General features: G+C 33.1%; 1 protein-coding gene across 3 annotated transcripts in view; it reads left to right on the top strand.

Annotated features, from left to right (window-relative positions):
* The window catches only part of Dync2h1 (dynein cytoplasmic 2 heavy chain 1), a 280,807-nt gene that overhangs the window by 164,089 nt on the left and 103,011 nt on the right, over positions 1-13,707 (top strand). For all 3 annotated transcript variants that reach the window (XM_063256154.1, XM_063256153.1, XM_063256152.1), the window contains 3 exons: positions 3,859-3,969; positions 7,055-7,210; positions 11,074-11,149. In XM_063256154.1, coding sequence (XP_063112224.1) covers positions 3,859-3,969; positions 7,055-7,210; positions 11,074-11,149 — 343 coding nt within the window. The remainder of the gene's footprint in view (positions 1-3,858; positions 3,970-7,054; positions 7,211-11,073; positions 11,150-13,707) is intronic.

The following is a 13,707-nucleotide window of genomic DNA, read 5'->3' as shown; positions in this document are numbered from 1 at the left end:
AAGATTGTTTTTAAATCTTTTAGATATGAGAGTCCAAGGCAGAATTTTATATTAATTTTACATTTTTAAGTTGAGATGTGAATACATTTTAAATGATATTAATCAAGAATGTGAGTGTCAATGAAAGCGGTCTTAAGAGGGAAATACATAGCAATAAATTGTCATATCAAGAAAACAGAATGAGCTCAAATAACCTAATACTTCATCTAAAGCTTCTAGAAAAAGAAGAGCAAGTTAAACCCAAAGCTCATAGAAGAGTAGAAATTGTAAAGATTAGAGCAGAAATCAATGCAATTGAAACTAAAAAAAAAAAAAAAAAAAGATACAAAGAATTAAAGAATCAAAAAGCTATTTTTTTTTTTTTTTTTTGTCTTTTTCCTTTTTACCGGTACCGGGGATCGAACTCACGACTGCCTGCTTTCAAGGCAGGTGCTTATGCCGCTGAGCTAAACCCCCAGCCCCAAAAAGCTATTTTTTTGAGAGAATAAGCAAAATTGACAAACCTCTAGCTACCCTTATAAAAAAATAGAAAATACCCAAATTCATGCAATAAGGACTAAAAAGAGGGAAATTACTACAGATCCCATGGAAATTCAAAAGATCACGGATACCTACTGTGAAAATCTCTACTGACGTGGAGTGGAGAATGCAGAGGAAATGGTAGATTTCTAGAAATATATGAACTACCAAAGCTCAACCAAGAAGATATAGCAATTTTGAATAACCCAGTATCAGCTATTGAAATTGAAAACTTAATTAAAACTTACCAACAAAGAAAAGCCCAGGTCCTGATGAATTCACAGCTGGATTCTACAAAAAATTTAGAGATTTGATGCCAATACTCCTTAAACTCTTCAATGAAATTGAAAAGGAAGCAATCCTCCCTAAATGATTCCTGGAGGCAAGTAGTACTCTCATACCAAAACCAGACAAAGACCAAACCAAGAAGGAGAACTATAGGCCAATCTCACTAATGAACATTGATACAAACATTCTCAATAAAATACTGGCAAACAGAATGCAGCAAATCATCAAGAAGATTATACATCACAACCAAGTGGGATTCATTCCAGGATTGCATGGATGGTTTAACATAGGCTAATCAATAAATGTAATACACCACATCAATGGAGCCAAAAACAAAAACCATATGGTCATCTCAATAGATGCAGAAAAAGCTTTTGATAAAGCCCAACACATGTTCATGATAAAAACTCTTCAGAAACTTGTTATACATGGTAGCTACCTCAATCTTACAAGACTATCTGTGAAAACCAACAGCCAGCATTATACTAAATGGACCAGAACTGAAAGCATTCACTCTAATCAGGAACAGGACAAGGATGTCCACTATTCACCACTCCCATTCAATATAATTCTGGAAATACTACCCAGGGCAATCAGACAAGAGACTGAGAAATAAAAGGAATAAAGATAGGAAAGGAAGAAGTTGAATTGTCACTATTTGCAGATGATATGACACTCTATATAGAAGATCCCCAAAACTCCTTTGAAAGACTGCTAGATACAATAAATAAATTCAGCAGTATAGTTGGATACAAAATCAGCGCTCAAAAATCAATAACATTCCTGTACACAAACACAAATCTCACTGAGAAATTATGGACATATCACCTTTCACAATAGCATCTAAAAAAATGAAATACGTAGGAATCAACCAATGTAAAACACCTATATGCTGAAAATCATGCTACACTAAAAACAAGATTGAAGAGATTATTAGAAAATGGAAGGATACTTATTACTCTTGGCTAGGAAGAACCAACATTGTGAAATGGCCATATTCCCAAAAGTGTTACACAGATTTAATGCAATCCCCATCAAAATTGCATTGACATCCCTCACAGATCTAGAGAAAACACTCCTAAAATTCATTTGGAAACAGAAGAAACATAAAATAGCAAAGGCAGTTCTGGGCAATGAAGGCAAGACATTGAGGCATCTCAATTCCTGACTTGAAACTATACTGCAGAGCTACAGTGACAAAATCAGCATGGTACTGGCAAAGAAATGGACCTGAGGATCAGCGGAACAGATTAGAAAGCACAAACACAACTACAAAGACACTCAGTCACCTGATATTTGACAGAGGTGCTAAACATGTTTACTGGAAGAACGATAGCCTCTTTAATAAATGGTGTTGGAAAAACTGGCTCTCCACATGCCAAAGACTGAAACTACACCCATTTATCATGTATAAAACTAAAATCTAAATGGATCAAAGATCTAAATATTAAAACAGACACACTAAATCTACTGGATGACAAAGTAGGTAGAAATCTTGGAGACATAGGCGCAGGCAGAGAATTCATGAACAAATTGCAAACTACAGGAAACACTTCAAAGAATCAACAACTGATATCTCATATTATTGAAAAGTTTCTACGCTTCAAAAGAAATTACCAACAAAGTGAAAATAAAACTCACAGAATGGGAAGAATTTTAGCCAGTCACACAAAGGACTTATATCCAGTGCATATAAAGAATTGAAAAATATCAAGTCCCCAAATTTAAAGACCCTCTCCATAATGGGCATCTGAGATGAACACATAGTTCTGAGATGAAGATATACAAATGGCAAATAAATACATGAAGAAATGTTCACTATCACCAATGGTCATTTGAGAAATGCAAATCAATACAACATTGAGATTTCATCTCACTCCAGAAAGAATAACTGCCATCAAGAAATCAACTAATAACAAATGTTGGTGAGACTGCGGGGGAAAAAGAAACACTTCTCCACTGTTGGTGGGAGTGTATACTGATGCAACCACTATGCAAATCAGTATGGAGATTTCTCAGAAGACTAGGATTGGAAGTTCCATTTTCTGTTTTGCTTTTGTTCTCTTTAAATAAAATTTTAAAAAAAGAATGTGAGCATCAAACAAATGAGCAGTAAGAATTAATACTGCTTTTTTTAAGATACTGGCTTTTTTCCATTTATTCTTTCAATCTACAAACACTTGCTGATTACAGAATGTAGGAAGTGTACTACATGTTGCCTACATATAGAATTTGTACCTGTTTTCTTGCAATGTAGTTTAGAAAAGATAGATTCCATTTTACATAACTGTATTACAGAAATGGATTTACAGAATAGCATGAGTGATTGATCTTGCTTGGGATTGTCGTAGTGCTAAACTAGAGAAGATGTTTCCTTGAAACATGAGTAAGAATTTGTTAGGCTACATAGAGAAAAAAAATCTGAGTAAATGACCAATGTATATAACATTAGGGGTATGGGCAGATAAATTAATTTAGTATTTGAATTTATAATTTGGGGAGGGCATAGCTCAGTTGTACAGCTCTTGCCTAGCATGTGTGAGGCTCTAGGTTTGATCCTTAGCACTGAACCAAACAAAAGCCTTATGGACCAAACGTTGTATCAAATATTGCCAGTAAGGAAGTTCATATTGTTGTATAACTCTGCCAAAGTGTGAATTAAGATAGAGTCCATAGGTCTGGCAGTCACTGCTAGTTTAGGTGTTGCAGTTGTAGCCGACACTTCCTCCTAGGCCTGTGTGGCAGGGACTGTTATTATTGTGGCCTTGAGAAGTAAGTCATAAAGCCCGAGGTCACACAGCAAATAGGGGGCAAAGTTTGGACTCTAATGAGTACAGTTGGCTGTAGTTCCAGGTTCTTATTCATTACACTAAGCTAATAATAATGAACATAAAATGTAAAAGAAATTTCGTCAGTATTTTATCAGAATACATAGAAATTATATCAGTGCCACAGAAAATTTTGATAAGAAAAACTGATTAATAATAGATGGCTTAAAAGGAGTGTATATTATATATTAAATAGCTTCTTATCCTTATTTTTGTAAACAAGGAATTGAATACTCTTCAGCCTAAAGCTACTTTTCGTCTTTGGCTCACTGCAGAAGTTCATCCGAACTTTACCCCTATCTTACTACAGTCAAGTTTGAAGATAACATATGAGGTAAGAAGACTTAAAACTTGGTCATTAGTTGTGTAAGAGCAATAATCTCTACATGCTTCCTAAAATTTTGTAAATAATTATCTATGTAAAATCCATTAAAAACTTTTTTCTAAGTGAAGTACAATATGTAGAATAGCAAAAGATACAGAAAAAGCTTAAGTGTTCTTTTCCAATTTTATCATTTTGTACAAAGAACACAGACTTGATCATTTTAACCATTTATAAGTATACAGTATTATAGTGTTAATGTGTACCTTCTCATGTAATGCATCTCTGGAACATTTTATCCTGTAAAACTGAGATACTGTTAATGCCCAGTCCCCGTTTCCTCATTCTTCAGCCCCTGGCATTCACTCTACTTTTAGTTATTATGAGTTTGTTTCAGATATCTCACTTAGTAGAATCATACAGTATTTGCCTTTTAGTGACTGTCTTATTTCATTTAGTGTAATGTCCATCCATGTTTTAATTTTAAGCCTGAGTAATATCCCATTATATGTAAGACAGGTCCTTTATCCATTCATCTATCAGTGAATTTTTAGGTCTTCTACTTCTTAGCCATTATGAGAAATGCAGTGAAAATAGGTAACCACATGTCTCTTCAAGATTCTATTTTCTGTTATTCTGTACATATGCCCAGAACTGGAATATCTGGATCAGATGACAATTCCGTTTTTAACATTTCAGGAAACTCTGTATGGTTTTTCATTGTGCCCGTACCATTTTATGTTTCCAAGGGTGGTGCACAGCTTCTTCATACCCTTGCCATCACTTTTTGTGCTGTTTTACAAAACAGCCATCATCCCATTAGATGATAGATGTTATCTTATTGTGGTTTCAATTTGCATTTCCCTAATGTTAATGATGTTTAGTATCTTTGCACATATTCGTCAGACATTTGTGTATCATCTTTGAAGAAATATCTATTCATGTCACTTCCCACTACTAATTGACTTGTTGTTATTAAAATTCTTTTCTGTAATCTCATTAGATAGAGATTTCGCCAATTATTTTCTCCCATTTGGTTGCTTGCTTTTTAGCACTCTGCTTCCATCTTACTGTACAGAAGGTTTTAAGTTTACTGTAGTTCTGCTTAACTATTTGTGCTTTTGTTACCCATGCATTTTGTGTCTTAGATATGGAATCATTGTCAAGTCAGGGTCATAGAATTTTTTCCCAGTGTTTTCTTCTAGGAATCTACAATTTCAGATTTTATATTTTGGTCCTTAATCCATTTCTATTTAGTTTTTAAATGTCTTATAAATCTAGGCATCTTAACTTCATTGTTTTACATATAATTATCTGTTTTTCCTATCATTTGTTTTTGTCTTTAATAATTTAGATTGTCATTGTTTGATTTTATCCATCTGCATGTCCCCATCTACTCTTTTTTTTGGGGGGGGTACTGGGGATTGAATTCATGACCTCACACAGGCCGGGCAGTCGCTTGTGCCGCTGAGCTAAATCCCTTGCCCCATCTACTCATTTTTATATTGCTCAAACATGTAATTTTAAGCAGATTCACTGAAACTTTATACATCTAAAACTATATATTGTTGAAATATTTTATACTTTATCAGTTATAAATAATAAACAGGATTAAATATTAAATACTTGTGAAAGATGTCCTACTTGCATTCTCTCTCAATTTGTAGAAACACTTCTTATAATGTTTTCTGCATAAAATATCTTCTTAGTATTTGTAGCTGTTGTGTTGGATCAGTATTTCACTTTTTCTGAAAGTGCTTGTCTCAGTTAGGGAAGAAAATGGGCAGGGATTAGTTCAGGGATACAAAGATGACCTGACAGTGTACATATATGAAATAAAAGCCTTTATAAAGCCTAGTAAGAATCTGTCTAGACTCTTCTCTAGCCACTCTTCCAATAAGCTCCCCCATTATGTTCTCATCCAGCACTGAGTGATCTCCAGCACTGAACTATGTGAGCCATGAAGGCAAGGTCTATTTTTTCATTGGCTTTTTTGTAGTGTTTACCATAAAGATGACTATAGGACGAGCTTGGTAAATTTTTCGGAGAAACTGTCCTTGAATGTTTTATCTTTAAAGTGCAACTTTTTACAGTATCTTTTTAAGGAGGTAATTTGATGACATTTTAATGGAAAGTTCTGTTTTGTTATTTTTCAAATATGTAGTCTTCATTTGCATATGATTTTTCTTTAACAGTATGATTTATTTTTATCACCTATAGTTGAGCATGAATTAAAAACTAAGTGGTTTTTAATCAGGCTTTATTAAATAGTGTGAAGAAATTTGATGTAGTCCATAATTTTTAGCACATACTTAATAAACGAAAGTTTAGAAACCATTTTAGAAGGATTTTACTGTTAAATAAAGGTCATTTAATTCAGCAGATAAACCTGTATCATGTTCTTAAATTTTTTTAACATTAGAATTCTCTTGGGGGAGGATTTTACTTTTAAGAATTTGAATGCTTTTTATCATTTTGATATATGTACACAGAAATAATACAGGAACATGATCTATAATACATAAAAGTATAATAGAGTATATTTTATATAGACCTTGTACATGTAGATGAGCATTTATTTACCCAACATTAATTCAATACATACAGCATTTTAGTTCCTGGGTTTGTATTTGTGATTAGTTGCATAGTAGCAATGTCAGGTAACACCTATTTCAACTTGGACTAATGTGCAAGAAATAGTTTACGTCATATGTAAATGACATAGTGTCCCAGTGGAAATTGAAATACCAACCAGTGAAGGATAACTGGTTTATTAAATTCAAAATATCTGTCGTATTGCAATCAGTATCATATCAATATTGTCATGATTTTGTTTCAGTTAAAAAACTCAGTATCATATAAAATTGTATCATTTTGAATATTCACTATGCAAATTTTATGAAGGAGTATTCCTCATTTGTAATTGAGATGAACTATTAGCTTTAAGGTACTTAACTAGTTTTATATTTGTACATTGTAAAATAACAAAATGATTCAGACTTGGAAACTGATGAAATGCTCTGAAAATACGTCCTTAAATATATGAAATACAGTGAAGATTCAAGCAATGCAATGTCTGTTACTTTCATTTCTTTAGTCACCTCCAGGTTTGAAGAAGAATTTAATGCGAACTTACGAGTCTTGGACTGCTGAGCAAATTAACAAAAAAGATAATATACAGCGGGCTCATGCTCTCTTTAGTTTTGCATGGTTTCATGCTGCATGTCAAGAAAGAAGAAATTATATTCCACAGGTAATTAAGAACATGTCTTAAATATAGTTCAAAGTTTACTTTCTATTAGAATCTTTTTACAATTTAGTCTCAAATTGACTCATAACTCATAAATTTAATCTCCATTTCAATATATTCTGCTTATCTTCTCACTAATAGGTAGTTACTGGCTTCGTATCTCATTGAACTAGAATATTAATAATTGGATATCACATTTATGGTTTGTATCTCACAGATACCTCAGACTTCAAGAACTGGTCCCCTGTTGTTGTTCCTTTAGTGCATCTGTCAGTTACCCATCTGCTTCCTCACAGTGGAATTCTGGGAGATTTTTTTTCCCATCCTAATTTCTCTACTTAGTCTATTGTCGAGTAATATAGATTCTACTTCCAAAATGTAATTCAAGCCTGTATACTGCGCTTCAGCCCTTTTTCTAAGCTTGATCATCTCTCCTGTACTACTCTATGAATTCCTATAACTGCTTTTCCTTTTTTTAAAAAACATTTAGCAACCAGAATTCTCTTTACTGTGTAAGCTTGATTATCTTATTACTTTGCATTAAAATTATCAAATAGGCTGTGTTGTACGTGGGTAAAAATTATGCAGATTTCTTCCCATGCACAGAAGAAAAGATCTGCTGTGTCTCGGCTTCTTCTCAGGCTCCTCTTCTTACTTGCTTACTTGTCGGGTGGCTCTCCAGTCACCCAGAGCCACCTCACGGTTTTCTATCCACCAGGTTCTTTCTTATGATAGGTTCTAGCTGGTGACTGTTACCCAGCCACTGAGTTGAACTTTTTCATTGTCATGACAGTTATGCCTGACTCCGTGCTCCCTTCTTGCCAGAGGTCTTACTCACCCACAAATTGCATCACCCTCCCAGTGTTCAGTATTCCTCCATCTTCTCTTTTCTCTTCTTCCTTCCTTCTTTTCTTCCTTCCTCATTCCTCCCACCACTTCTGCTGGGAAGTTGCCCTCCTCATCTTTCTTACCTTTTGGGTTCTCCCTGTATTTCAGTTACATTTCAAAATACAAGCATAAATTCTTGTAGACTTGGGTTTGAGTTAGACTTGGGTTTGAGTCTTGACCAAATTTTGTATAAACTATTTTAACCCCTAGTAAACACTAGTTTTATTAACTATAGAACGGGATTCATGATTATGTTTACCATTATTGTGGGGACTAAATGAGATAGCATGTACTTGGAGGTACATGTTTGACTGGCCTGTAGTCTGTCAAATGCTTTATCAAACAGTTGAAATAAATAATAATAATGCATTGTTCCATACAAAATGTCAAAATAAGAGCATCTTCATACTACATCTCAGGGGAGTATTCATTTATTACCTTCATTTACACAGACGGAAAGTGCATTTCGATGATAATTAACTTGCTCAAGGTATCATACCTAAAATGCTGCTGAGTTCTGAAATGTCCAGACCCACCTTCCCCTAAAGCATATGCCCTTAATTCTGTTACATTCGTGTTCGGCTTAGTGTAGCAATTAATATTGACTGGCACATGAGGAATAGCACTAGTGATGTACTTTCATTGATAAAAGCTATACTGTATATCATTGTGAAACACACACATAGTATAAATTCAAATGCTGTAAAACGTTTTGCAATGGAAAGTCAGTCCCTTCCTCTTTATCTCCTTGCCAGCTAGTTTCTAATCCAGTGGTGTTCACCGTTAACTGTTTCTAGGCTGTGCTTCAGACATGTTGTATAAAAATATGCTTTATGAATGTATATATCTACTTAATGTTCTTTGTAACATAATGGTGAGATATTAAGAGTTCTATGCATTGCTTTTTAAAAAATATATTTGAAATATCCATATATGTTTAATGCCTAATTTAAAAATATTTATATTATTGTTTTGACTTTTAACACATATAAATTGAATGGTTATACATATTTTTAGTCTTTGTTATTATGAAAAATGTTTCAATGTATATCCCTTTATTTGCCTTATTTGACACTTTAGTAGCTATTTTCAAAGTGTGTAGTTGGAGTAAAACATATTTTAAAAATACTCATAAATATTACCAAAATGCTTCTCATAGACATAGCAGTTTGATCTCTCCCATAAAAATCATAAAATTGGAGGTGAAACTAGACAAAATATAGAATAATATTTTGATTTGGAGGACCATATCATAGGAAAATATGGTAAATAGTAAAAATGATAAGAGTCTTTTACTTTGGGGATTTTATAAATATTAATCTTTTATAGTTTTTGACAGAAATTCACTTTTCACAAATAAGATCTAATAGAACAATGTATAAAATGTTAAAACTTTGAGTTGATGGAAAATTTAAAATATTGTAGGAATTTTACTGTTGATTGTTACATATTCCTACAGATCATTAATTCCTAAATAATTATACTTAGATGTAAGTCTCTTTTTGTTTTCACAATATCTTTTTAGAATTATAATGCAAATGCTTCTGACCCTGTATTTATATGGATCAATTCTCTAAGCACGGGATTTATATATCTAATTACTCATTCTGCCTGTCAAGTTTAATGTCTCAAAAAATGTTTGAAAATCTCATATTCTCATATTCTAGATCAAGTAAACCACTCTATGAGTGGTTTATGAATTCAGTATCAAGTATTGGAATATAAGCTTCCCAGCAGCACAGATCTTGGTTTCTTTTATTCATTGCTAGGTTGTCATTGACCAAAATAGTGCCTGGTGTATAGCACACATTCCATGAGTTGTTTAATAAGTTTTGTTTGGAAGTTGTGCTAAACTTTTGATCTCCTGATTCCTTCCTGTGCTGGTTCATTGTTCCACTTATCAGTGAGTGACCACTATCCATTTGAATGCGACATAAGGTTAGAAGTCATTTAGAGCAACTGTCCTTTTGGTGTCTTCACTTTCCATTACAATTACAACTCCATTCAGAACTCTTAATAATTTTCTTAACAACTGCTCAAATCCATCTATTTTGTGTTTCCATCTGATTTACCCTTTTTCTTATCAGTGTGACTTACCTCCCCTCTTAGATTGGTTCAGATCTCTTGTTTATAAATACCAAGCATGGTTCTATTAGTCTAATTTATTATAATTTATAGTCATGCATATATTTGAGAGATTATCTCACCTCACTCCTCCCTAATTTGATTGAAAGCCACATAAAGGTAGAGATTATTTATGTTTGAGTTTATTTTTATACTTCTTGGGATTCATCTATAAAACACAAATTTTTTGAATGATGAATAAGTAAAATTTGTATCAGTATTCATAAATATTATCCAAGTCTAACACTCTGTAGGTTGAACTTACCTAATTATAGTTAATGGAAGCGCCACAGAAATTGTTTTCATGCTTCTTACTATTTTATACACAATGTCATCCTCTGTGGAAGTTTTTTTTTTTTTTAAATACAGACATTATAACCATTAGCTCTATGAGTGGTTTATGAATTCAGTATGAATAATTGTATGGAGAGCAAAATTATATCCTTTTGGGACCCTGGCAGTATTTCCATTTTCATGCTTTTGGAGAAGGTATATAGTTTGTGAAGCATAAAGTTATAGAAGCTATCTCATTGTGTACACAATCTGTAGAATAAAAGAGGTACACCAATTTGTTCTCACTCTTTTATCTATACTGAAGTGATAAAAAGCAAATATGGTATTATAAAGTTTTTTCAATTTGGGGGGAGTCAGTAGATTTGCTTTTGAAAAAGCATTTGTTGTTCTTTTAGATATATATTGGTTTTATTAAAAATTCCAGTAAGGAATTATATTTTAGTCACTATAGTTGAATTTTATTTAGTATCTATTCAGCATTTTCTTTATAAGGGCAGTAATATATACATATGTATCTTTGAATATTGCTTAGTTTTTTACTACATTTTGTATTCTAATAGGGCTGGACCAAGTTTTATGAGTTTTCTTTGTCAGATCTTCGGGCTGGGTACCACATTATCGATAGACTGTTTGATGGTAAGTTCTAACAATGAAAATTTTTATCTCTAGGGTTAATGATGTTTGATTTGTAGTATTATTAACAGTATGGTTTTTCAGTAATATTTTAATATCTTGGGTCAAAATATGATTTTTTTTTATGTCTTAACTATCTTGCTTGGCATATCTGAGGGTTTTTATATTATAGACTTTAGTTTTGATGTAACCCATTAGATTTCTGATAAACTTGTAGCTTTCAGGAAGCAGAAAACTGGAAAGACCATATTCATTTTGTGGTCTCCAAAAATTTGAGGCTTCAACTTAATTATTCAAATATCTTTCAAGGGAACTGTTAACATTCAGAAGTATAGCAGTCAAAGGCCAGTAACAAGGATTTGTAGAGCCTTAGTTGAATTATTAAGTAGGAATGAAGGTACCAGTACTATACCGAAATAGTGCAGCAAGTAAGATTTATAATTTGATTCCTTTAGATCATCTAGCTCTTCGCCTTTTATGGGCCAGTGTATCCCACCATTTAAAGTTGCTCATTATAAAGAACACCCTAAGTTCCCTCTCAACTTCCAGCCCTGCTACCTTGCCAACCCAGTGTTCCCTGATCTGCCCCATTGTAGTAGATAACATCACCATTCATCTAGTTTTTGAAGCTCCAAGCCAACAAGTCATCCTGGATTCTTCTCACCCTCAGACAGCCAGTGCTTTGGCATTCCTGTCCATGCTATTTCTTAAATCATATTTTAATTCTGTCTAGTTTAACATCATTAAAATCTTAGATTAGTGGTAATTCTACCTTAGCACACTTTGAAACATTTTCCGTACTGTAAACTAGTTTATGTTCTGGAAAAGAAAACCAAGTCATGTAATTCTCTTTACATACAACCATTCTTGTTGTCTTTTTGATATTTAATAAGGTAACTTTTTCCTAATCATAGATTTTATTAGGTATTCCATGGTTTTTAATGCTTATTTTGACATTTGAGAAGGAGCATGCAGTAGTGCAGTGGTGGTGTACCTGTGGTACATTTGGCATAAGGATGAGCATTGCCAGCTAGGTTGTGGCCAAGTTCCATTTTAGTCTTTGTTTGTGAAGTTAGAGTTTTGGGTTTTCTTTTTTTTGAAACGGGGAATCGAACTCATGACCTCATGCTTGCCAGGCAGGCAAGCTAAACTGAGCTAAACTCCCAGCCCCGAAGTTAAAGTTTTTAATGAAGTATAAAATACGTTGAAAAAGTACTTGCAAGGTCAGAACCTAAGAAAATTTCCACAAACTGAAGACATCTCTGTAGCTGGCAATTTAAGGAAGAAACAGAACATTACTATTAATCCAGATTGCAATGTGTGCAGTGCTGCTTTCCAGTTACTACTGTCCCCTCACTAACTTCCCTCACTCCAGCTCTTGAGGTAAATATCAGATGCCTTATTGTATGAGTTTTGCCTGTTTGTAAAACTGAAGTCATACAGCTTATATGCTTTAGTGATTAGGTTCTTTTAGTAAGATTGTATGTGATTCATGCATATGGTTGCAAATAAATCATGGATAATTTTCATTGCTATTTGGCATGCTGTTGTGTGATTATAGATCTTTGTGTTGATAAACCTGTAGATAGATTTTAGTTTGGGGTGATTATGAGTAATAATAATTAATACTGCTATAGCTTTAGGTAAATATGAGTGTTTCTGTGGACTACATATATAAGGATAGAATTGCTGCTTCATAATTTGTCCAGTTATTAGTTAATGCCAACTAGTAATCAAGTGGAATTTTTTAATTAAAAATTTTCTTGAACCATGTATCAGAAAAGTGCACATAAATGAACACCTCAGTAGATTTGCATAAATTGTACCTATATAATGGGGCTAAAATAAAAACAAAAAATTGCTGTCATTCCAAAAAGCATAATTACCTAGTTTAAATATAACTAGGCTTCCTATAAATACTATTAATGTTTCCTGTATTTACTAAAGATCTGGGATTTCTTTCTTGTATTTTAACGTTATCATCAAATTATGATTATGAGGATGTCTCTGTTGCAAAGTGACATAATATGTTATAGAAAAATGCCCCATTGCAGGTAAGATTGGGTGTGTGTATCAGGGGGCCGGAGGGGCCCCCTTTTTTTTTATTTTGAGATCTGGTTTTTCCAAGTTACTAAGTTGTCCAAGCTAGATTTGACTTTGTGATCTACGGGTTGGAATTACCCTCTGTCTGTCCCATTTTATTTTATTTTTTTTCAGTACATTTCTCTTGTAGAAGAGAAAATGGATAGTTGGCTGTGTGATTTATGACATGTTGAAGACTATATTATATAAATTATGTATTGTATGCTGGGCAAAAAGGATGACTCTGGGTTTGTTGTTCCTCTTTTCTAATCTAGATCTGTGGGACTGCATGAGTTTTTTTGCCTGTTTTCATCAGTAAAACTTCTTAAGCATTGAGTTTGCCATCTATATAACTGGCTAATATTAGTATTTCTATTTGTTGTGAAGAGTTTATAAATACAAAATATTTGTAATTTCAATGAATATCACCTACTGTTAATATTAACGATCATATAAATGATTTAATAGTTGTTAAATAT

This window comes from Cavia porcellus, unplaced genomic scaffold (genome assembly GCF_034190915.1).
Source record: "Cavia porcellus strain 051 isolate PalLab524CR breed Dunkin Hartley unplaced genomic scaffold, mCavPor4.1 scaffold_9, whole genome shotgun sequence".
NCBI classification, from domain to species: Eukaryota; Metazoa; Chordata; class Mammalia; order Rodentia; family Caviidae; genus Cavia; species Cavia porcellus.
The sequence above is the reverse complement of the archived record's forward strand: the minus strand, read 5'-3'. Positions and strand labels throughout refer to the sequence as shown.